This window comes from Sapajus apella, unplaced genomic scaffold, assembly GCF_009761245.1.
Source record: "Sapajus apella isolate SASKATOON/1434 unplaced genomic scaffold, GSC_monkey_1.0 scaffold6, whole genome shotgun sequence".
Taxonomy (NCBI): Eukaryota; Metazoa; Chordata; class Mammalia; order Primates; family Cebidae; genus Sapajus; species Sapajus apella.
In genome coordinates, this window is record NW_022436946.1 from 19,623,495 (window position 1) to 19,650,113 (window position 26,619).

At 37.9% G+C, this 26,619-nt stretch overlaps 1 protein-coding gene across 1 annotated transcript; it reads right to left on the reverse strand.

Moving 5' to 3' along the window:
- Positions 1 to 1,729: 1,729 nt before the first annotated feature.
- On the reverse strand, positions 1,730 to 18,877 carry TMEM200A (transmembrane protein 200A). Its single transcript, XM_032274808.1, has 2 exons — positions 17,223 to 18,877; positions 1,730 to 4,722 (listed from the first exon to the last, which is right to left on the reverse strand). Exon 2 carries the CDS (start codon positions 4,704 to 4,706, stop codon positions 3,231 to 3,233), a length of 1,476 nt encoding a protein of 491 aa, XP_032130699.1. The 5' UTR covers positions 4,707 to 4,722; positions 17,223 to 18,877; the 3' UTR covers positions 1,730 to 3,230.
- Between the last annotated feature and the right edge of the window lie 7,742 nt (positions 18,878 to 26,619).

Sequence of the window (26,619 nt, forward strand, 5' to 3'; positions counted from 1 at the left end):
TGAGTTATGTCAGTGTGAAAACACCTCACAAAGGACTTTAATCATCAAATGGGAGATTAAAGACAAAGGCCTTCAATAATCCAATAACAACATTATATACACTGAAAGCTTGATATAAGGTCTAAAATAGGATTACATATAGGGTCAAGGAAGGGTGACAGAGCAATCTGTCGAAAGTAAGAGACTGGATAACCAAAGGACCAGTTCCTACTTAGAGAAGAAGCGATTAAGATCTCTGAACAACCTGAATACCACAGTAGGCGGATGTATGTCAGTGGTGAGCCAGCACTCTAAAATTTAAAATGTTATAGGAAAATTATTGATAGACTACTGGACCTTTTTCTTTTTTATAGATTTTACTTATTTTAGTTATCTGTGGCAAATATAAAAGCTGACTGCTAAACAAGTAACTCAAAATTTAGTAAATCGTAAAGAGCCACTATAGTATCCATTTTGATACACACTTGTGTTAAACAATGTTTTTCATTTTATATTGCCATTGTTTCTTTGAAGATTATACAGGTGGAAATATGTATGTAAGCCTGAAAGCTTTACATGGATGCCAGGTCTTCTGGCTCCAAAATCCACACGTCCCACTGCTCTGCTCTCTTGCAGGTCCTCCCCTCATACTTTGAGAAGCAACCTGCTACAGTGAGGCCGGGACAGGCTGTGGATCTCCATCTGAGAGCATCGAGAACGCTGGACCTTTAGAGTTAGAAAGAACTTTATAGTTCTTACTCATCTCACTTCACAGGTGAGGAATTCAAAGCTTGACATTTAAAAAGTAATTGAAATAGAGGGATTAAGTGACTGGCTCAAGGCTACATGGCCAGGGTGGCAATGGCACTGAGGGTGTATTGCACCCTTCTCACCTACTCTACACTAAGAACCTTTACTCACCTCTCCACATCCCCATGTTATGGGCTAACTTGTGTCCCCCTAAAATTCATATGTTGAAGTCCCAACTCTCTTACCCTCAGAATAACCATATTTGGAGATTTAAAGAGGTAATTAAGGTAATTAAGATTGAACAAGGTTTCTATAGTGTGCAGTTGTAATCTATTATGGCTGGCATATTTTCTAAATAATTTTTAATATTCATAAAAGCCTAATGGAAAGACACAAAATATGGTCTAACTAGAATTCCAGGTTTCATTGCTTTTAGGTAGAATTATACCAATGTGGTGACATCAGCTATCTCATATGCATCTGAAACTTTTAATTAGCAATATACATCTTTAATTTAAAATGAGAAAATTATGTATCATTTAAAAAGTTGATTTGCTTGATAAATTAAAAACTCAGGCTTTTTGATGAAGATTGAGCAGGAACCACTACTTTAAGCCTCCAGTTCCTTTATGTGGATCATCTAAGACCCATGATGTTTAATCTTCTTCAAATTTCTAGAGTTCTTTCAGGGATGAACTGAACAAATTATATGGCTTCAGTCATCTGTCACATCAGGGGTGTTGAGAGCCACTGTTTTCAAATCTCAGTGCTACTGAGAAATACAGCTTGCTAGATGCTGTGTTTGGTTATTTTCCTGAGAAAAAATGAAACTTTAAGTGAAAACAATCCCAAGATAACATTAAAAAACAGCCTAAATAGGGGGATAGACCTAGCTCTTTAACTTAATAGAAGCAAAACTTAAAAGCCAAGATACTCAGTACATGTACTAGGGTATCAAGTGCCCACAGTAGAACATATCTGAAAGTGTGAAAAACAGTACTTTAAGCAGAAATGTACATTTTATTTAAAAAGCAGTAGCAAAGGTGTGAAGAACAGAAACTTCTATTAATAACAGAAGTTTATTAAATGCTTTATAGTAAAATATTGAGCCCACTCTGTTACAATACACAGGCTTAATGTTCTAACAAGCAAAACTGTGTCTCAATTGAGGGAAGCTTGTGATGCAAACGCAATGTGGAATTTTGGGGAGCAACACAAATGGATCCTCCTTCTGCTCTTCCATAACCGCAACACTGATGTTCAGAAGTGCTTAGGTATTGGGAGAAACCTGTAGAATTTCCTGAGTATTCTATTCAACAGTTCTTACAATTATGTTACCTTAAAGGAAAACATGAAAATTTTCTGATGGAAACATCCATTTTAATATTTATCATCTTCAGTAACTAAGAAACACAATCCTAAAAATGTATTATACCATAAGAAAGTCTTTGGAGTTATCATAAGGCTTTCCAGCACAAGGTAAACTTCAAGGCAATTTATCAAGAACTAAATGTTTTTGAATTACCAAGCTAGTGGCATGTGAAGGTGAAATGTCAAGGTTAGCCGATTGTTTTCCAAATACCAGGATCTAAAACATATTGGGGGAAAATAGGATGTGGGAATGAGGGACTATTGGAAGTAACAGATGGCTAGAAAAAAGTACTGAGACTAGTTAGCATTAACTAGCATGTAATGTATCTTCATTCATTAGTCAACATTCCGTTCATGTGTATAATTATTTCAGGATAGTATTTCTACAAAGTATATTGGTTTATCAAGTCAGCTTGTGAATTTTGATTCTGAATACCTAAAGTTATAGCCACTATAATTGCATTTTGATATTTATCCATAAGAATGTCTGGCATTGTCAGTGATGGCTCTTGGATACATTGTTTCTTGATATAACATCACTGAAAACAGAACTGATGTTGAAAAAATACTACCTATCTAAAACTCAGGATTCACAATAAACTTAACCAATTCACATCATTGAGCTCACACTGAAACTAGATCTCTTTCATTTTAAATAACTTAACCAAATCCTAAAAAGAACAATTATTCAGAAAATCACAGCCTAAGGTTTGCACTCATAGTCATCCATAATACATATTGAGTATTGGGACTGAATTTGTACTCCTGGTCCGCACTTTGGTACCCTATGTTTTCCATATTGGACATTTCATTTTATAAACAGGGCAATTAATTAAAAGTAAAGAAAATAAGTAAGTTTTAATTTGGATGCAAGTATTTTGCATTCATATTACTAAAAGAGATCATGCTTTCAAAGGAAGAGAAAATAAAATCATATGTGATTAATATAGAGTACTGCAGTCACAAGTAACCCAAACATACAACCATCTTCATTACAGAACTAAGCAGCCAATTCTAATACACTACAAACCATTTGATTAAAAAGGCTTACAGCCAATGCTTTAAGAAGGAAACACCAGTGAAAATATTTTTAAATATATACCCTTGTAAAACGATATATTCCTTTAACACTAAAATCTTGTTTCAGAAGTTCCCCGCTTTAGGTTGTTACTCAAAAACTCATCATGTTCAAAACTTAAATTATTGTGAGATCTTGAAATCATAAGAAGCTTCTCCTTATTGGTAAAGTCTTTTTTGATGGCAACTTGGGGCACAAGCAACCTATCCATTGGGTCCTCTTTGTTCTCTAGTTTCATGTACCCCTTGCTGTTGTTCCGATCCAACCTAGGCCAACTTGGATGTTTCCGTTGTTCTGCCTGAACAGTTAGAGTGGAGGGACCCCGGTCTAAGTCTAAGGACTTTGAGTGTGATGACAGCAAATGCAAGGACGTATTGGACCCAAACTGTCTTCTAGCAGCCCCAGGAGACAAGAGCTGTCCAGGCCCAGGCCCGAGAGCCATAGATGACTTGTACTGACTCGACAATGACTCCCCGATGGAATTATTCCTTGGTAGCACTGTGCTGACAGGCTGGAAGGAATCACTGGTGTTGGGCAAAGGAACCACAAGGGAATCCATTGACAAATTCCTTGACCTGCTTTTGAGGTTGTCAGCATCTTCAGTGATGTTATCTATACTGGGCTCATCAATAACACAGTTATTAAGTTTGATCACAGGCAATGTAAAAGCACTGATGGATGATGACACAATTGACTTGGTTTCGCATTTCTTAGAGCTGCTGGTCTTATCATCAGATGTCTTGGAAGGAGGTGGATAGAGGCCAAAGACAGAGACAGAGCTGTCAGAGAGCAATGGGGGCATAAGATGCCCAGAACTCTTACTTTCATTTAACATAAGTTCATCCTCCTCCACGGAGCTGTCCATTCGAAAACTGTTCCGAAAACCCGAGAAAGAGGCGATCGTATTTGCTGCCAATCTGGAGGCACAAGAGCTCCCATTCTGTTTTACTTCTGTTTCTCCCATCAAGCCAGTGTACATGCCGTTCATTTGCCTTTGCTCCTTGATTCTTAGCGTGTGAATGTCAATGACTGTAGAATAGATATCCCTCATGTGTATGATTTTGGTCTCTTTGTCACGGTTTTCGTGAAGAATGGCATTAGCACAAATGAAAATGAAAATGCCAATCCCCATGGTGAATGGACCAAGCATTTTCATCTTATCAGAATGCAAATGCTGCTCGAAGAAGCGAACCACCACACCGCCCTCATTCCGAATGACCTGAGTTTCATTTGTTGACAGTGTTGTTTCGGCATCAATAAAATGTTCTTTTTGGGGCCAATATCCAAGAACGGCCATGGCAATTCCTATAATGGAGATGAGCACTCCTAAAATAAGAAAAAATCCAGATGGGGAATAAAGCCGGATTTTACCACGAACAACCACAACCTCTGCCCGGGGCCGGCGCCTGACAGGTTTCTTCTCTTGGGTAGCAGGAGATGGACTGAGGTTGACATGCTGCTGTGATCTGGCGGAGTCTTGCCTTTTCAAGGCGGCCAGGCCGGTTATCACTCCACCAGTTGCTATCATAGCTTGGCCTTTTATTCTGGCAGAAAAAAAAAAAGGAAAAAGATGATCTAAATATGTTCTTGGGGTATCAGCATCAATTCAATTAAACAACTGTTTACATAGAATTTTTGTTGCTGTTACAGTTTCATGTGATTAAATGGGGTAGAATATCTTTAATTGACATAGTTTTGGTACAAATTTTATTTATTGACTAATGTAAATTTCTTGAGATTTCTTTTTTGGCTAAGTGACTATTTCTGTTTTTTTTTCAGTTACATTTCTATGAATAAAATGTGAGCTCGAGGAATATTTTGTTTAAATAATTTTATCACCTATAAAATAGTCCCCTGGCCACAAGACTGATGCACTGTCTCTCTCTCACACACACACAGTTATCTGTGCTATTTTAAATCACTGAACAAACACTCCAGACTGACAAAGAGGATACATTCCAGCAATTCATGGTTCTAAGACCTCTCTAGTGAAAGTCATCAATGAATTCTTAGCTACCACATTTAATTTCTCTCTCTCAATTTTCATCTTCCTTATCTCTCTGTTTCCGTAGATATTACCGGCCCCTTCCTTCTCCACACTCTGTCTTCCCTAGTCTTTTATGATGTGAAGTTCTCCTACTTCTGCTCTGACCTCACTATTTCAATAGACTCACCTTAAAGTAGAACTTCTCCCTAGAGTCTTGTCCTTGGCCATCTTCTCTTCCATACTCTCCCTTGGCATTCATATCTGTTCCTACATCTTCCACTATTTCCTTTATGCTAATGAGTCCCAAGTCTATATTCCAGGTCATATCCTGACTTTCAATTTCACACCTTCCACTGCCCGTTAGGGAACATACACACATCATGTACTGCTAGCGAAGCTGAACTTACCTTCTAGCACACACCAGCTGCAGCACTTGACTTGTCTGACTTTTTTTAGCAGGGTTAGTTCTCAGGTTTGGCTCTTTACAGTTATCTTCCTCTTCCAATCAGGTTCTAAATCCTAGAAATTTCCATTACATGATGTCTTTTAATTTCGCCCCCCATTCTAATCCTACTCTTCCCAGCCTTGTGCAGATCTTATTACCTTTTACTAGACCATTATTATAAACCCCTAGCTGGTCTTCCAAACAATTTCTCTTCCTTTACAATCAAGATTAATCATCTCCAAAGTTTGTTTAAAGAGCAGAATAATGACAAAATATTCTCCACTACCTACCAAAGCTTAAGCTGAAATTCTAGATCCACTGACTTTAACTTTGTCTCTAACTTTTCTCTTTAAAACTAAAATCTAACCAATGTTCTGTATTTCTCATTCATATTCCATTTTGTATAATTTCTGGGATTTTTGTTAACAATGTTCCAGCTGTCCAGAATCCACCACCTCCCCACCCTTGGTCTTCACATATGGACAACTGGCTAGGCATCAAAGCTCATATTCCATTTTCCTTATAAAGTTTTCTCTAGCTGACCCACTGCACCCCATGCAAGCACATTTATTCCTCAGATCACTTTATAATGGCAGGTTTTCTATGGTACTCATAATATAATATCACAGTTCTTCTACTTCTTATGATCAAACATCAAATTTAATTCTTATTTTTATTACCAGAAACATTCACTGTAGTGGCTTCACATGGCCAGTGTTCAAGAAATATTTGCTAAAATGCTGAATAAGGGACAAATGACTACCATATTATTGTACTAACTTTCCTAGTTGAAAATATGAACAAACTATCCAAACAAAAGTCAACATTTGGTAAAATAGCTGTCCTGATTTATAATAAATGGTTCTCATGCTGCCATATCTAGCTGGTAGGAAACAAGAAGATATTTTAAGTCCCACAGGTCTTTGGCAAATTTCAGAGAGAGTTTCTTCAGGGCATCAAATCTCATCTTGCAGCACTGAGCTCTCCTTTTGAATTTCTATTTATGATTTCTAAATTGTGTTTAAATAACAGGGTTGTGGTTGGTATCTACAGTTTCAACAAGCCAGTGAGTAAATCCAGTCTTCAGTTAAATTATAACTAGGATTAAAATAGTTTTATATTGGAAGAACAAACTAAATTGTAATCTGTTGCTCTAGTCTATGAAATTTATCAAAGTATACATACTACAGATTAGAACCTTCCCAAACCTTTGCTAAAATAAAGCTTAGTGTCAACCTATCTCTTCTTGAACCAAAAGCCATTTCAAATGTTTCAATTAAATGCTTAGATTAGATAGCAGCCATCTAGTCCAGTTATTTCCATATGGCGGGCTTAAGGATTTAGTCTGAAATCCTTCTGAGTAGAATAGAAACAAGGGCAAAAGCCTTTCATTTAATTTAAAAGCAATAAAAGTGAATTACATTCCATACAGATTTCTAGTCCTCTCCCACTTTTTAAAACATTAGCACTACCATTTTCTGTTCAGGAGGCTGATAGAGGAAAGGAAGTTAGAAGAGAAAAGATATTTTAAGAAACATATATGAGGAAGGAAAGGTGAAAAAGAGGGATGGATGACTGAGCTTGCATGTGAAGAAAAGTGAGACAGGAAGAAAAAGCAAGGGTAGCTTTAAAGTATGAAAATTTATAGAAACAAAAAGAGGCAAAAATTCCGGAGTAGTTCAGAAATAAAGAATATAATGGATGGGGGGATCTCAGTTTCTTCAGCCATTCTCCTGTTCAGGCCCAAAGATTAGCAAAATCAAGTTTGGTGCCAATGTCCCTTAATTCTGTTCAAGGCAATTCAATACTACACGAGGCTCTATTATGACTCGCGGTCCCAATCCAGACCCCGAGAGGAAAGCAAAGGTGAGAAAATTCAAACATGGTTTCAAAGAGCTTGAAACCTAATGAAGGAGCTAACAGATCCACATAAAACAGAATGAGATAACTCCTAGAATGAAAGTTTCCATTAGGGAAGAATCTTTCAATAGGCTTCACACAGGAGATAGCACATAGATCACAGTCAAAAATCAGTTTAGCAGCATTTCAGGAAGGTCAAGGGAAAGAAAGCAGGCTAGGGAACAGGACCTTGGCCAGCACACAACTCAGTGCTACAGGAGGTCAACTAGGTAAGTAAGGTCAGGGGAAGAGGGAGGGTCAAGTCTTGGGAGTTTGCAAATGCTAATCCTAAATGCTGCAATTTTATACACATCTGCCATGGAGTTGGAGTAACACATAAATAATGCTGTTGTTATTTTAGAAAAATTAGTAGATGAAGGCAGGAACGGGGGACAAATACTGGGAAATGGCATGAGGATGCTAAAGGCAGTTTCACAATAAGAAGCCTAGTGAAGGCTGGGTACAGTGGCTCACACCTAGTACTCTAGCACTTTGGGAAGCCAGGTGGGAGCATCACTTGTGGCCAGCAGTTCAAGACCAGCATTGACAACTTAGCAAGTTAGCCGGGCATGGTTGCACATGCCTGTAGTCTCAGCTACTGAGGAGGTTAAGGCAGGAGGATCAATTGAGCCCAGGAGCTGGAGGCTGCAGTGAATTATGATCATGCCATTGCACTTCAGCCTGGGTGATACAGCAGCCTGGCTCTCTGAAAAGAGAGAGAGAGAGAGAGAGAGAGAGAGAGAGAGAGAGAGAGAAAGAAATTGAGGATTTCTGGCAAGATGGCCAAAGAGGAACAGCTCTGGTGCGCAGCACCCAGTGAGAACGATGCAGAAGGTGGGTGATCTCCACATTTCCAATTGAGGTACCCAGTTCATCTCATTGGGACTGGTTGGACACTGGCTGCAGCCCAAGGAGGGCGAGCCAAAGCTGACTAGGGGTCACCTCACCCAGGAAGTGCAAGGGGCCGGGGAACTCCTTGCCTAGTCAAGGGAAGCCATTATGGATTTTTCCCAGCACTCTGGCTCAGATACTGTGCTTTTCCCACAGTCTTCACAACCCGCAGAACAGGAGATTCCCTTCAGTGCTACAACATGAGCACTCCAGGTTTCTAGCATAAAACTGGGTGGCCGTTTGGGAAGACACCAAGCTAGGTGTCTAAGGGGATCCAGAGAGAAAGGTTGGGTTACCCACAAACGAAAGCCCATCAGACTCATGGCGGATCTCTTGGCAGAAACCCTACAAGCCAGAAGAGAGTGGGGGCCAATATTCAACATCCTTAAAGAAAAGGATTTTCAACCCAGAATTTCATATCCAACCAAACTAAGCTTCATAAGCAAAGGAGAAATAAAATCCTTTACAGACAAGCAACTACTGAGAGATTTTTGTCACCACCATGCCTGTCTTACAAGAGCTCCTGAAGGAAGCACTAAACATGGAAAGAAACAGCCAGTACCAGCCACTGCAAAATCATACCAAATTGTAAATACCATGGACACTATGAAGAAACTGGAGCAACTAATGGGCAAAACAACCAAATAGCATCAAAACGGCAGGATCAAATTCACATATAACACTAATAACCTTAAATGTAAATGGGCTAAATGCCCCAATCAAAAGACACAGACTGGCAAATTGGATAAAGAGTCAAGACCCATCAGTGTGCTACATTTAGGAAACCCATCTTATGTTCAAAGACACACATAGGCTCAAAATAAATGGATGGAGGAAGATTCACCAAAAAAATGGAAAACAAACAAACAAAAAACAAGGGTTGCAATCCTACTCTCTGACAAACACACTTTAAACCAACAAAGATCAAAAGAGACAAAGAAGGGCATTACACAATGGCAAAGGAATCAATGAAACAAGAAGAGCTAACTATCCTAAATATATATGCACCCAATACAGGGGTACCCAGATATATAAAGCAAGTTCTTAATGACCTACAAAATAGTAGATCAATGAGACAGAAAATTAACAAAGATATCCAGGACTTGAACTGAGCTATGGACCAAACAGACCTAATAGACATCTACAAAACTCTCCATCCCAAATCCACAGAATATATATTCTTCTCAGCACTACATCACACTTATTCTAAAAATTGACCACATAATTAGAAGTAAAACACTCCTCAGCAAATGCAAAAGAATGGAAATTGTAACAGTCTCTCAGACCACAATGCAATCAAATTAGAACTCAGGATTATGAAACTCACTGAAAACTACACAACTACATGGAAACTGAACAACCTGATCCTGAATGACAACTGGATAAATAATGAAGACAGAAATAATGATGTTCTTTGAAACCAATGAGAACAGACACAATGTACCAGAATCTCTGGGACACATTTAAAGCAGTGTGTAGAGGGAAATTTATAGCACTAAATGCCCAAAAGAGAAATGAGGAAAGATCTAAAATTGACACCCTAACATCAGATTAAAAGAGCCAGAGCAGCAAGATCAAACAAACCCAAAAGCTAGTAGAAGACAAGAAATAACTAAGATTAGAGCAGAACTGAAGGAGATAGAGACACAAAAAACCCTTCAAAAAAAAAAAACAGTGAACCTAGGAGCTGGTTTTTTGAAAAGATCAACAAAATACATAGACTGCTAGCTACACTAATAAAGAAGAAAAAAGAGAAGAAGCAAATAGATGCAATAAAAAAATGATAAAGGGGATATCACCACAGATCCCACAGAAAGACAAACTACCATCATAGAATACTATAAACACCTCTATGCAAAAATAAATAAATCTAGAAAAAATTGATAAATTCCTAGACACTTAAACTCTCCCAAGACTAAACCAGGAAGAAGTTGAATCCCTGAATAGACCTGTAACAAGGTTTGAAATTGAAGCAGCAATTATTAGCTGACCAACCAAAAAAAAAAGTCCAGGACCAGACAAGTTCACAGCCGAATTCTACCAGAGGTACAAAGAGGAGGTGGTACCATTCCTTCTGAAACTATCCCAGAAATAGAAAAAGAGAGAATCTTCTCTAACTTATTTTATCAGACCAACATCATCCTGATACCAAAACCTGGCAGAGACACAATTAAAAAAGAAAATGTCAGGCCAATATCCCTGATGAACATTGATGCAAAAATCCTCAATGAAATACTGGCAAACCGAATCCAGTAGCACATCGAAAAGATTATCCATTATGATCACGTCAGCTTCATCCCTGGGATGCAAGGCTGGTTCAATATATGCAAATCTATAAATGTAATCCATCACATAAACAGAGCCAAAGACAAAAACCACATGATTATCTCAGTAGATGCAGAGAAGGCCTTAGACAAAATTCAACACCGCTTTATGCTAAAAACTCTCAATAAACTAGGTATTGATGATAATAAGAGCTATTTATGATAAACCCACAGCCAATATCATACTGAATGTGCAAAAAACTAGAAGCATTCCCTTTTAAAACTGGCACTAGACAAGGATGCCCTCTGTCATCATTCCTATTCAACATAGTATTGGAAGTTCTACCCAGAGCAGTCAGGCAAGTTAAAGATATAAAGGGTATTCAATTAGGAAAGGAGGAGGTCAAATTGTCTCTAATTGCAGATGACATGATTGTATATTTAGAAGACCCCATTGTTTTAGCCCCAAATCTCCTTAAGCTGATAAGCAACTTCAGCAAAGTCTCAGGATACAAAATCAATGAGCAGAAATTATAAGCATTCCTATACACCAATAACAGAAAGCCAAATCATGAGTGAACTGCCATTCACAACTGCTACAAAGAGAATAAAATATCTAGGAACACATCTAACAAAGGATGTGAAGGACCTCTTCAAGGAGAACTACAAACCACTGCTCAAAGAAATAAGAGAGGACACAAACAGATGGAAAAACATTCCATGCCCATGGTTAGGAAGAATCAATATCATGAAAATGGACATACTGCCCAAAGTAATTTACAGATTGAATGCTATCCCCATCAAGCTACCATTGACTTTCTTCACAGAACTGGAAAAAACCACATTAAACTTCATATGGAACCAAAAGAGAGCCAGCATAGCGAAGACAATCCTAAGCAAAAAGAACAAAGCCAGAGGCATCCTGCTACCTGACTTCAAACTATACTACAAGGCTACAGTAATCAAGACAGCATGGTACTGGTACCAAAACAGAGATATAGACTAATGGAATAGAACAGAGGCCACGGAAGTAATGCCATACATCCATAACCATCTGATCTTTGACAAACCTGACAAAAGCAATGGGGAAATGATCCCCTATTTAATAAATGGTGTTGGGAAAACTGGCTAGCCATGTGCAGAAAGCTGAAACTGGACCCCTTCCTTATACCTTAGAAAAATATTAACTCCAGGTGGATTAAAGATTTAAACATAAGACCTAATGCCATAAAAACTCTAGAAGAAAACCTAAGCAATACCATTCAGGACATAGACATAGGCAAGGACTTCATGACTAAAACACCAAAAGCAATGGCAACAAAAGCCAAACTGGACAAACGGGATCTAATTAAACTAAAGAGCTGCTGCACAGCAAAAGAAACAAGCATTAGAGTGAGTCAGCAACCAACAGAATGGGAAAAAATTTTACAAACTACCCATCTGACAAAGGGCTAGTATCCAGAATCTACAAAGAACTTAAACAAATTTACAAGAAAAAAACAAGCGACCCCCATCAAACAGTGGGCGAAAGATATGAACACATTAAAAAATGCTCATCATCACTGGCCATTAGAGAAATGCAAATCAAACCACACTGAGATACCATCTCATGCCAGTTAGAATGGCGATCATTAAAAATCAGGAGACGACAGATGCTGGACAGGATGTGGAAAAATAGAAACACTTTTACACTGTTGGTGGGAGTGTAAATTAGTTCACCACTGTGGAAGAGGGTGTGGCAATTCCTTGAGGATCTAGATCTAGAAATACCATTTGACCCAGCAATCCATTACTGGGTATATATCCAAAGGATTATCAATTATTCTACTATAAAGACACATGCACACGTATGTTCATTGTGGCACTGTTTACAATAGCAAAGACTTTGAAATCAATTCAAATGCCCATCAATGATAGACTGGATCAAGAAAATGTGGCACATATACACCATGGAATACTCTGCAGCCATATAAAAGGATACTATGCATCCATGTCCTTTGCAGGGACATGGATGAAGCTGGAAATCATCATTCTCAGCAAACTGATACAAGAACAAAAAAACCAAACACCACATATTCTTACTCAAAAGTGAGTGTTGAACAATGAGAACACATGGACACAGGGAGGGGAACATCACACATACGGGCCTGTCAGAGGGTGGGGGACAAGGGTTGGGATATCAAGGGAAGGGGGGATGGGGAGGGATAGCACTTGGAGAAATACTTAATGTAGATGATGGGGTGCAGCAAACCACCATGGCACATGTATACGTATGAAACAAACCTGCACATTCTGCACACATACCCCAGAATTTAAAGAATAACAAAAAATAGAAGAAAAAAGAAAAAAGAAGCCTTGTGCAACTAAAAATCTATAGTGAGTGAATCTACAGGCTCTGCATCTTCAAACTGTAATGCCATTTGGTCCACAGTGTTCAGTATATGCAAAAACAGCCCCCAAAAATACCTTTTTTTGGTCAATGCTGCAAAGATACATGCCCTCCATCCTACACTTTTATGACTGTTTTTCATTTTGTATGTTTTTCTATGGCATGAGGGTTTAAGAACCCTGTTAACTAGTCTCCTCCTTGTAAAAGCCATACTTTTCTAAGTTTTAATGTTAGTAATAACGGACCATACTGCTTATGGTCAGGCACTGCTCTAAGGGCTTCAGTACAAAAACATTTATTCTCACAACAATTCTGGAGGTGTACGAATTATAATATCTATTTTTCATGTTTCTGAGGCTAAACATAGCTTAGGTCACTTGCCTGGGGTCACATAGCTGGGAGGTAGCCCCAGAGCCTGTGGTCTTAGAGTATTTGAGAAGGGGAAGGGCCTCCAGATTTGCTTTCATTTGAGGTTTTCTTTTTTCTTATTCTGCTTCCTGTTTCCATAATAACACCAAATGCTAAAGAATGCTGCTCAGCCTTTAAAACTAGGCCTGTGGGCCAACCAACTTCCATTTTTCAAATCCCAATGACTGCCTACAAAAAGCGAGGGGGAGTACATAAGTTTGAAGGCCTCACCTTGGGTGAGTATCTGGCCTCTTGCACCTGTCCAGATCCCCTTTAGCGTATGAAGACACAGACTCAAAAGAGACCATATCTCTACCTCCACATCCTCCTCTTTGCTCTCCACCATGGCTGACAGGGCAGGTCTGGGACTTACTCCCTCAAAGATCCAAGTGAAGGATTTTACTACACTGAATTTCATTTTGTTAACTGGAGCACAGAATTTCTGCTTAACAGTCTCTTTGGATCCTAAGCCTGGCTTCCAAAGTCATGTTGTCCCTCTCAATTTGTGTTCATCTGCAAATATTACAAATCTGACTTCCAAAGCTTCACCCAAGTTTTTGGAAATTAAAGCATAGAGCAAAGAAAGCTCTGTGATATTCCACTAGAGACTTCTTTCTAGGTAGACACTGTTCATTTGTTTAGATATTCATTTAATTCCAATAAAAATGGACACCTGGCATCAAAATATGGGTAGACACTGGGCTCAAAATATGTTTCCTGGCCCCAGACTATATTGATCAGCAACCATCAGTTTGATGGTGTCATTCAACTGGCTATAAGTAACTCTAACTAGAAGGCCAGCCACACTTAATGTTTCCATATACCCTAAAAAGAGATCATGTCGAAGGCCGAGTTAAAAGACAAATATGGGCTGGGCGCGATGGCTCACATCTGTAATCCTAGCGACTTTGGAAGGCCGATGTGTGAGAACTGCTTTAGCCCAGGAATTCAAGGCCATCCTGGGCAACATAGCAAGACCACGTCTCTTAATTTAAAAAAAAATGACAAATATGAACATACTCTGCAGGCAACCAAAAATACAAAATTAGTTTGGGCTAGCTTTTGGCCACATGTAGATCATCCTTTTTTTTTTTTTTTTTTTCCATTCCCTGCTCATAAACCAGCAACAATTTTGCTAAGCAATAGACATCAAGATTACCAGCTTGAAATTCACAAAACACGTGTTCTTTACTTTGCAAACTAGGATACTGCTGGGCTATCTCCAGGCCTTCGCCATCTCACATAAATCTGAGTCATTGTGGGTCGTGGAAACCAACTTTAGGAAATCTTATTTTCCACCTTCCTCACTAGAGAGAGATGTACTCAGGCCTGCCCTCAAGCCCACTGTCTGCGTGCCTCTCTTGGGTTTACTTCCCTTTGAGCCATGCTTATTTTACCCTTTGCAGACAAAAGCTCTTCTTGACGAGAAGGTTTCTGCTTTGTGTATCACATGTACACCACATACTGTCCATTCTAATCTTCAGGCTTACCTCTCCTATTTTTGTTCTCATACTAATCTTAAAAGCCTTATTGCTGTTGTTCTTTACCCTTTTTACAAGCCTAAGCACATTCTGGTATTTGCTTTTTCTGGCACTAATCCATCCAGTTTTCAGTATTCCCACACTCTTAGAAGTCTATTCCTATATATTTAGGTCTCTAACCACACTGGCCCACTATTCTGACCACATTGTGAGCCTATAATACATTAGACATGGTTCAGTTATATTTGAGATGATAATTACATAGGCTTACAAGTTGAGAGACTTCAGATATCTTTGGGCCCAGACTTTTTTTTTTTTTTTTTTTTAGCTAACTAAAGACCAGGAATGTAACTGAAGATCAAACACCGAATTAGCAGACAGAATAGAATTGAAAGACAAGTTTTCAGGCTCCCAGTCCAGTGTTCATTCTTGTTTATATGTTCCCCTTTCTACTGTTTTTTTTTTTTATGCTGTCCCAGTGCCTGGCAGAGTGCCAGGCATGTACTTAAATGCTCAGTATCTGTTGACTGTGAACTGAATTGATTAAGTCTTAAGTATGGCTCAAATGTTCCAGGCGCTAGGAACACAAAGTTCATAAAACCTCGTCCCTGATTTCAAGGAGTATGGAGTCCAGTGGGAAAGCAATAGAAGTAAACATTTAAAATAATTGCTATGATGGAGTTACAGGAGCTTTGGAGAATGTTCTCTATACTATCTGGAGGAATCAGGAGAGGCTTCCAAGAAGTAGTAGCAGTTAATGAAGGCTTGGCACACCAGTGAGGGTATGCCATGCAGATAGATTCTAATTCATCCTTGTTCCTGACATTTCATGAGGGTCCCTGCCCTCCGATTTTTCATCATCTTCCCAGTTGGAGTGTGACTTATTTTAAATATAGTTAATACTGACTTATTTATATGTTTGAATTTTTATCTTTATCTGGAGGTTTAAAAATTCACCAGAATGTGAGGCAGTCTGCCCGAAGGAAGTAAAAATTAATCTATGCCTTGAGTACCAAACAAAAACATTATATAAAAACCCCATGTGGTATCCACAAATGTGACAGATGGAAATATTTTCTGTTCAAGCTAGAACAGTTTTAGGACTTTCTTCCCAGTTGAGACATTTCAAACTTTTAGAATAGGATTTTTAATCTATATCTTTACCAGAATTGAAAAAAGAAAATTCATATGGGTTACTAAGAGTTCAGTCACATAAAGTTTAAAAAATAAGAATAGAATAAAAATCTTCTTTGGCAGGCATGGTGGCTCATGCCTGTAATCCTAGAAATAGGCTGAGGTAGGCAGATCACCTGAGGTCAGGAGACGGAGACCAGTCTGGCCAACATGGTGAAACCCCATCTCTACTAAAAATACAAAAAGTTAGCTGAGTATGGTGGTGGTCGCCTGCAATCCCAGCTACTCAGGAGGCTGAGGCAGGAGAATCACTTGAACTTGGGAGGTGGAGGTTGCAGTGAGCAAAGATCATGCCATTATACTCCAGCACTGGCAACAAGAGTGATACTGTCTCAACAGCAAACAAACAAAATATTTTAGTGTGTAGCATAATGGTTTTTCACATCAATACTGGAATCAGAGACGGGGGCCCATGTCTTTGCTTCCTTACTTGGTAGCCATGCAAGTGGCTTTTCTTATCTCAGTTCCTCCGTCTATAAAATGGTAAAGTCTTGTTTAATACACACAGTATATAATGCACTTGAGGCAGAAGACCTCCGGGGGCTTGAATCCCTACACAGCACTTAATACTTGATAACCACACTTGAACTGAATGAACCTCTTGGAGTCTCAATTCCTTTATTCGTAAAATGGGTATAGTAACAGTACCTGTAGGACTGCTGTGAAGCAGAGGAGATAATGAATGCAAAGGACAGCTCAGTGTCTGGCAATTAAAGTCTACATGAGTGATATCAGTGATATTAGCTGGGTCTGACTACAAGGAATTTTCAAAGATAAGTTATGTATATGATGCTTACTTTTGTGTTGATTATAAGAGGTTCTCAATAAACAATAGCTATTACTATTCATAGCTCACATTATCCTTTTACTGCTCTGCTAGGCAAATTAAAAATGTACTAAGGTAGGTAATTAATGATGGCTTGCTGTCCACGAAGAGGACTGCAAGTTTATTCTGAGACTTAGAGTCAAAGTCCATCTGAATGGTATCTGTATATTTTAGTGGCAAAAGCATTAACAATTTCATAGTTAAAAAGAACAGTTGATTTATGTGAGAAAGACGGGAGATATGGAGAGAATAAAGCATACCTTTTTAAAATTCATTCCACTTCTTCATATTTGGAGACTTGTCTTGTGACAAACGTAAAAGCAATAAGAAAAACAAGGTAGGAAAACCTAAACCAGTCCATCTGATGTTTTTAGTTATCTTAGTGATACAATTGGATCAAATGCATGAGTAATCTGATCAATTGTGCAAGCACTATTCTGTTTCCATTGGGAGACCCAGGCATAAAACTAACAGCAATATGGGGCCTGGGCATATGGGGAGTAGAGAAGATGCCTTAAGGGTGATATGATGTGAAAATCTGCAAAATGTTAATTCTGTGACAAGTTTAAGCTATGATTTTAAGGACACATTCTGAAGATCTTTACTGGTCTACCTTGGAGAGAATTGTTTCTCAATAATCAGTATGGTTCTACATTTGCATGAATGCTGGAACTAAAAGGAAATACAAAATGTTTAGATAATTCACAAAATGATATTCAAGTCATTAAATGTAAAATATCACTTTATGGTCAAGTACATCTTGAGCCTGCAGAAAGTGCTAGAAATAGAGACTAGATCGCCTTTGGAAATCTATACCTGTTCTGTTAGTAATGCCTTCAAAACCTGCCAGACTGACAAACTGTAAAATATGGGCCCACACCAATTATAAGCAGTGTAACAATGACAGAGAACAGCTGCTCTCCAAAGACTAAAAGCCAGAAGCCCGTAGAATACAGATGTCTCCAGAAGGCTAAGTAACAGATCCATAATGAGCTCAAAAAACACCCTGCTGAGACCCTATGGGAGATATTTTCTGCAGGAACAGAAGAAATTAGAAGGCCGTTTCCCTCCAAGTAGAAATATGCTTTCCGTTCCACATCCCAACTCTGGACAAGCTCTTATACAATCACTGCCACACTCCCCATTCTCTGCATTTCCTGACAGGAAGGAGACTTGAAACTGGTAATAGAGAAATTATCACTAAAAATGTCACCAATCTACTAAGATGCAGGACAGTGGCTGAGATATTCCTGGATGAACAACTGAAGCATTTAAAATCACAAAGTGGACTTTTTATAGAGATCTTTCCACTGCAGGAAAACATATAGTAATTTCACTTAGAGGATACTGGCTATGTTTTTGGAGACACCATTGAATAGTGAGACTCTAATAAGTATTAATATCCTTTCCAGTGATTTTTAAATACCTGTAAAATCCCACACACTGTTGGCTTTCCTACAGGACAAGGCGGAAAGCTGGAGGATAATAGCAATTTAAATTCTAGTTGCTCTTCGTACTATTAAATATCTTGCATAAATAAGTCTACGCTTTGGCAAGTAACACAGCTGTGTCCATACTGTTAGAACTTAACTGCTCCAAATAGGGAGCCATTTCTCACCAAGATAAAGTCACCATCTAAATGAGCAATGAGTTGTGCCATCCTTTAAACCACAGACTAATATACTGTACATTAAATTTCTTAAGAAGTTTTCCAATTGATGGTAGCTCAATTAATAGTAAAGCATTCTTAAGAATCTATACAAACATAAGAAAATGGTTCAAATCACATCATTTCTGCTGGAGAATTTTACATTTTTTTTTTCCATAAGTAAAATTTAAGTAAGATCGTCCTTAAAGCAAGGTAGAAAGAGGTGTGAAGGGAGACTTTCTGGGGGATGGCAAGACCAAACTTCCCACCACTCACAAGAAGAATGATCCCACTTGGAAATGCAAATTTCTTTTAGCATTTGAAGATCATATAGGGGTTTTTCAGAGAAACCCCACGGATGAAACCTTAATGGTAAATTTACTATTTTAAAAAAAAGGAAGGTAGTGGAGATGCCTGCAACTATTTCTGGACTATTTCTGTTTTTATCTTTTTCCTTCTCTTCTCCTACTTGTGCAGGTTAGTGGCAGCAAGGTGAATTGAAGAAATCATAGATTTTCAGATTTTCAATTTTTAAAATGTATTTCTCACTTTGTTTTTCTCTCATGTATTTTCTTTGGAAACTACTTGCTATAGACTGAAGATTTATGTCTCCTCAAAATCTACATGTTGAAATCCTAGCCCCCACGGTAGTGGTATTAGGAGACAGAGTCTTTGGGAGGTGATTAGATCCTGAGGGCAGAGTCCGTAAATGGGATTAGTGCCCTCATAAGGGGAGTCCCAGAGAGCTCCCTTACCCCTTCTACCATGTGAGGACACAATAAGAAGACAGCATCTATGAACCAGGTATACTGTATCTGCTGGTATGTTGGACTTCCCAGCTTTCAGAGCTGTGATAAGTAAGTTTCTGTTGTTTATAAGCCATCCAGTCTATAATGTTTTTGTTATAGCAGTCAGAACAAAGTAGGACACTCCACATGCTCATGGTAAAAACCCAGCAGTGCAAAATGAAGAGGGAGTTGCTTCAGCCTCTAGTTCCCTTTCCCCAATGTAAGCATGGTGTTGGATTTCTTATAGCTATATCCAGAGAAGAGAGAAGAATGTTTTCTCATTTATTTTTCTAGAACTGATTTTTACTAGTTTTTTACATATTGAGGAAATCAGGTTTCTGGTTGTAATATGCATGGCAAGCATGTTTAATTTATATTTTTATTTGATTGTATCTTTTATCATACAGGAAAATTCAATTGTATATTCAATGGTTAATCCTATCAGTATGGTTTCATGTCATCATTAGAAAAACCTTCTGCAGTCTAAGATTATATTTAAAACGTTCTCTCATGTTTCTTTCCAGTAATTTTATGGTTTAATTCCTTGCATTTAAATTTTCTGATGTACTGAAATTTCTTTTTGTGTAAGAATCAGGCAGGGATCTAACTATTGTTTACAGGTAAACAATCGCTCTTCCCTTGGTTTGAAATACTACCTACATTACATATCAATTTCATATATTTGTACTGTATACCAAATCCAGCATGTATTTGGGTCAATATTAAGAGATACCATTCTGTTTCATTAAACTGTCAATTAACATGGCAGAACCAAACAGATATTTGAATATCTGATTAGGATTAGCCTATTCTCATTTTTTTCATATCTTATGATTTTTTGGTGTTTTCCAGTGAGTTCTATTGCTTCTGTTTTTTGTTTGTTTGTTTAGAGATAGAGTTGCCCAGGCTGGAGTGCAGTGGCACAGTCTTGGCTCACTGCAACCTCTGCCTCCGAAGTTTGAGTAATTCTCTTGCCTCAGCCTCCTGAGTAGCTGGGATTACGAGCTCATGCCTCCATGCCCAGCTAATTTTTGTATTTTTAGGAGAGACGGGGGTTTTATCATGTCAGCCAGGCTGGTCTTGAACTCCTGACCTCAGGTGATCCATCCATATCGGCCTTTGAAAGTGCTGGGATTCCAGGCATGAGCCACCACTCCTGGGCTCATTATTTTTCTTTGTCAAAAGTTTCTAGTCTGTTCTTACACATCTTATGTTGCACATGAACTTTAGAATTTTATTTTTAAAAACCTAATTAGTAATTTTTATGGAATAATGCTAAATCTATACATAAATATATGGAAAACTGATGTTGTTACATTGCTGTAGCATTTTATCAACACATAAGTTTTGTGTCATAGTGTTTTTTTTAACATAGACCTTTCTCATTTCTTGTTACTTTTTATCTCCTGGGTATTCTGTCATTGGGTTTCTATTGTATATTGGTATACAATACAACTGGTATTGTATATTTCTTTTACTCCCATTTCTATTGTCAAGTAGTTGTTTGAATGTAGGAAGGCTACAGATTTTGTGCATTGATTTTGTACTAAACCACATTACTAAACTTGCTAGCTATTTAAGAAAAAGTTTCCATTTCATTCTCTCAAGTATTCTAGAAATACGATAGGTTATATAGTATTATTTGCCTCCCTTTTCCTAATTTTAAAACCTACAATTGCTGTTTTCTAACTGTATCACTTAGTACCTCCAGAGCAAGGGGAAACACAACTGGAACGTGTACATCCTGGCCTCGCTCCTGAATTTAATGGGCACACCTATTGTTTCGCCACTGAAGTATCAATCAATCAGTGCCTGCTTTATTAAGAGTTTTCACCTAGAATTCCAGGAGACAACATTAATTGGTTCAGAGTTGCTGTCAGAGAGAAAGCTCTCTACCTAGAGAGGAAAACAGAGAAAGTGAAACAAACGAGCAGAGACAAGGCAAAGAGAAGAAAAAAGAAAAGGGTGAAGGACAAAGTACAGGAAGAGAAGGAGAAAGTTGTATTGGGGGAGGAGAAAACTATGGTTTAATGACAACATTAAATATTGGAAAGCATGAATAAGAATTCCTATATGCCTTCTTAAATGTCCTTACTTCTTAAAAACAGTATCTTCTTTGAAAAAAACATGTATCTAAGGACAGGAATTTTCTGCCTGAGATTTTCAAGATTACTGAATTATCTACAGAATATATGAGCTGAAAAGGGAAAATTGAGAAGAATGACAAATTGCCTAAGATGTCAGGAATACAAAAGATATTAGAAAGAATGCTTAGCAGTAAAGTGAGTTCAAGGGAAGCCTCACATAACAATAACAGGACAAAACAATGTTTCTAGAAACACCATACATAGATACTACCAGTTTCTACAAGGATAGTGTAATTTGGAATCATGCGGCAGATATTCTTAACCTCAAGTATCTGCTACAAATTATAATGGTTTGTTTCCTCTGCAACATCCTGTTAGAGATAGCAAGCCAAGGGAAAAGTGGGCAAAAAACTTTGATAGTTGATTCACAGAAGAAAAAAACATAGATGTTCTGTTAAAAAATGAAAAGAATAATGAGCAAAGAAATGCAAGGTAATCTCAAAAGTAAAAATATTCACTTACTAACTGGCAGAAATGAAAACAAAAAAGGAGACTGATTATGACCACTATTGGGGAGGTTTAAGGAAGAAGCACTAATAAGCTGTCAATGAGAGGACAAATTGGTACTGTTCGTGAGGGTAACGTGAGAAAGACTTTCAAAAATTGAAATGTCCATTCCCTTTGCCACCCACTGCTTGCTGACTGCCAAGTTCCCTTCTATGAATCCTTTCAAAAGATTTGCCCAAGAATACATGAAACTATGTATAAGGATATTCACTGCAGCACGATAGTAATGGCAACAACTTGGAATCAACTTAAATGCTCAGCAACAGAAAAGTGGTTAAATCAATCATGCTGCCTCTATATAACGGAATAGTATACACTATTTAAAAGGATTAATATACACTAACAATGAAAAATGTTCACAAGACATTTCTGAGATTGTAGAACAGAAATAAAGAGTTAGATCCTGTTTACGGCAAATATACAGAATGTTATTGATGATAGGTAACAGAAGGCTCACTTATACGTAACTGTATAACTGACCTTATACAAGGAACATTCACTACTTTTATCTCATTTCCAAGTTGGAACTCTAAATACAGAGCAAAAAAAGGATGTTGAATCTAGGAACATTAAGAGTAAAAGGCAAACCAGTCTGGTACCTATTAGGTGTACTTGCTCATTTAAATCAGGTGGAGTGAAGCCTTTGGGGCAAAAATGCAGGACCAGAACTACTAGAAAATAGCTAAAATCACAAACCAGACTAAATGGGAAGCTCAGGAAAGAAAGACTTATTTATGACACATTATAATCTTGAAGCACTGAAAACAATTCTACCCACTTGGATAACACCTGAATCTATTGGGTGTAAAGAAACATAGAGGACATGGACACAGGGAGGGGAGCACTACACACTGGGGTCAGTTGGGGGGAAATAGGGGAGGGACGGTGTGGGGTGGGAAGCTGGGGAGGGATAGCAGGGGGAGAAATGCCAGATGTAGGTGATGGGGAGGAAGGCAGCAAATCACATTGCCACGTGTGTACCTATGCAACAATCTTGCATGTTCCTCACATGTACCCCAAAACCTAAAATGCAATAAAATAAATAAATGGGGGAAAAAATAGAGGATGAATTAAGAATTGGTATCTGCCTTTATGAAATTTATACTCAAGAATCTGTTTAAGGCTAATGCTGTATATTGTAAAGCAAATGAGAAGTAAGCCTTAAACAGCATTGATGAACTTTCTCTGCACCTGGGTCATCCTAACTTATTGACAACTTCCTTCTGGTCTCCAAAAGGAGGTGGCTTGCTTTCTCTCCCCAAAGCTCAGTTCTCACTGTTTATTTCTACCTACCTTCATGCCAGCTCATCAGTGAACTTTGGTTGCTCTAATCTTACAACTTTGATTCACATATGGAAACAGCTTCTGAGAAGATTCTGTGACTTCAGAATGATTATTCTCATAAAGCATGTAGCCACAGAGGCTAGACAGAGATCTTCAGCCTTGTGATGAGAGGGAAACTGAGCTGGGGCTCCAAAAAGGATGCTTCCCCTTAACCTAATTTACAGTCGTCTCATTAAGATGATGAAGCAAGACTGAATTTTATTTAGTTTTCATGCCTTGAAATTAAATCTCCATTCCACTCCCTCTGTTTACCCTGTTTCACTTTTTGTGTGCTGCACAGTCCTGTTCCTACAGAGACCCATGAGTCATCCCAGTAGGCAAGGGTCTGTTTCATCAAGGCCTCTGGGCTGGAGTCGGGCCAGTGAGAGGCCACTGTCCCTTGCACTCAAGGGTTACTTCACTGGAGGCTTTTCCCTGTCTACTCTCAATCTACAGAGGGAGTATTTACATATGACTTTTCTTCAAAGCATTACAATCCCTGGGGCTTATTTAAAATGAGTTTATGACAAGGGAGAGCAGTCCCCTACATTCAAATTACTTCAACCATAGTTTTCTTGATTTTTTTTCATCAAAATCAAACACTAATAGTGTTATAATGAGTTTTTGATACGTGAATGCTTTCTAAACAAATACTTAGCATTTGTTTTCGTTTCTTAATCCTCACTGGTATCAGATCCACAGATGAGCACAACTTACTGTAACACTCTATTTTTTTTTTTAGCTTTGCTGTAGTTTCATGCAAAACCAGATATTTATTTATAGTCTTTTGGAAATTAATGGAACATTTGTTGGCTTAGTCACATACTCACTCACTTAATCCTCATAACAACCCTGAAAAGTGGTTATCAACATCCCCTTAGACAGACGAGCTAAGGTCCAAGAGGATATGTAATTGGTATGTAAGTGGCTGTTTTAGCAGCTCTTTCAACTCAAGCTCTGACTATATAACTTTCGCAGCCACTATATTACTTCCGAACTGGCTGTGTCTTCAAAATGAAAATGATGTAGAGAATTGAAATAATTGCTCAGCTTTCTCAGGTTTCAATATCCTTTGCTTTAATATATTTATGGGGTGTCTGGATTATTTTTATATTTTTGAGTAGTGAAGAGGACTTTTCTTTCTTCCTAAATCTGAATAAGATAATGAAATCAAGTAATTAGGTAAATCAAATAGCATTCCTAATTCTTCCAGCACAATGTTGATAATTGGTTCAAATTTCCAGTTCACTATAATTAGAAGCAGATTCCAACTCATCTCTATTTAGCTCTGCGTGTGTTGTTTTCAATCCAGACCAACAATTATAACTTCAAACTTCTATGCTCCTTTATCTAAGGGAATCATGACTTTTATCTTAAACTCTTGTGATGTTTAACATTGATTTCTGCAGAAATATTCAATAGATGCTTGCTGAGCACTGCCATGAGTCATGACCAGAGTCTGTCACTGAATCCAACATCCTCTGTGCTCTAACTGCACTGAGGGTCTAGAAGCAGGGAGATGAGCGAGTATTATTAGGAAGCATTCTAGGCACAAGGCTGGGAGTTTTCATGGGGCACAGAGAAGGCCAGAAAAAGACCTCTGGGGATGGAGTAAGAGGGAGCGAGAGGTTTGAGAGGAGGAAAAGCAGAGAGGCAGAGAGGAATTACCAGCCAGAAAAATCAAGAGAAGATGGCTACTAGCATAGTATGATTTGATTTGCATGCATTCAGACTGGTTGGGATTTAGACCTAAGAAGCATAACCTTCTATCACCAATTGCCAAGCAGAAGACAGAAAACTGGTAATAAATCTAGGTTTTACTTGAAAACACCAGTCACCATCATGGCTCCCCTACCCATCCTGGTGATCCTGGGATAATACTTTCAACCCATAATATAAGTTGAAGACTACTGCTAAAAAGGTGATCTCAGGACTCATTCAAACTGAAATTAAAGTTAACTAAACCAAGGTCTACAGCCTTAGATCAAAGTAAATATTAGTCAAATGGAGACTTTTTAATAATGATAAAGTCCAGGAACAAAGAAACAAAAGTTTTAGCCTAAATCTTTCCTTAAAGAACTGCCAAGAAGTTTTAAATCATTCATCTGGAGACTTTGGGGGTTAGTATGAAAAATGAGAAGAAAGAGTGAAAATTAGAAATGAGACGAGAACTAGCATTTATTGAGTCCTGATTTTAGTTTTTAGCAAGTCAATATATATTATTGAATTGAGTTTCAGAAAAATGCAGGAGGGAAAATTGCTCCAATTCATTGAGGCTCAGAAAAGGTCTATAATTTGTTCAATGTCACACAGCTAGGAAGTGGAAGAGAAAGCTTTCAAATCCAGATCCATTTAGCTTAAAGAACACGCAATTTCTTCTTCCTCATACACACATTTAACAGAAAAAGGATTAGGAGAAGGAAGCATAATTGAAAATTTGGGGAGATAACAGATGAGAAAGAAAGAAGCCTTTATGAATTTAGAATGCAGTTAGAAAAAAATATGCTAAAGAAAACATTTTAAAAATATGTGATTTAAAGAAAGAAACCAAATGCATCTCTGAATTGCATAGCACGGTGCCCTGCCCTTGATAACTTACAACTGTTGATGAGGATAAAATAAGTTCAACTTCTTTAAAGGAACTCACTTCTAGAAAAAATTATCAAAACTGTATGCGAGAAGTAATCAAATACCTCAAAACAGAAGCAAAAACAAACACACACCACCCAATGCACAAATTGAGCCCAAATATTCCAAATAGCATGTAATGGTGGCAACACATAATCCATTTAGTTTCTTATGTATCTTGTTATTTGGAGGCATAATTTCTGTTGCTTTTATCTCTTTATTGCCATAGATTGGACCTGTCTCCAAAGCTAAGAGAATAGTAAAAATGACTCCTATAACCCCAAACTGACTGATGTTTTTAAACCTAATCAGGTTAAAAATGTCATTTTCCTCCTAAAGTATCACACAGAAATATCAACAAAAGGTTTTTTGTTAGCAATATTTGTATATATTTTTTTCTGTCTCTCTGGGTTGTAATTTGGCAACATGTACTTTTTTTTCTTTCAATTATTTTGAAGCAGTGATTTTCCAACTCATTAGGGTGTATTCAAATAAAGGAATTATATGTAATCATTTAAAAATGTAAGACATCATTTAATGATAAGAAGAAATGTTCAGTAAACCAGTGAATATAAAGACAATGTGGTAAGCAATCTCATTTATTTGAGACTTTTTC

Bases quoted from the DNA above. Each gene is read 5' to 3' on its own strand.
- TMEM200A (XM_032274808.1), bottom strand. From the start codon at position 4,706: ATGATAGCAACTGGTGGAGTGATAACCGGCCTGGCCGCCTTGAAAAGG.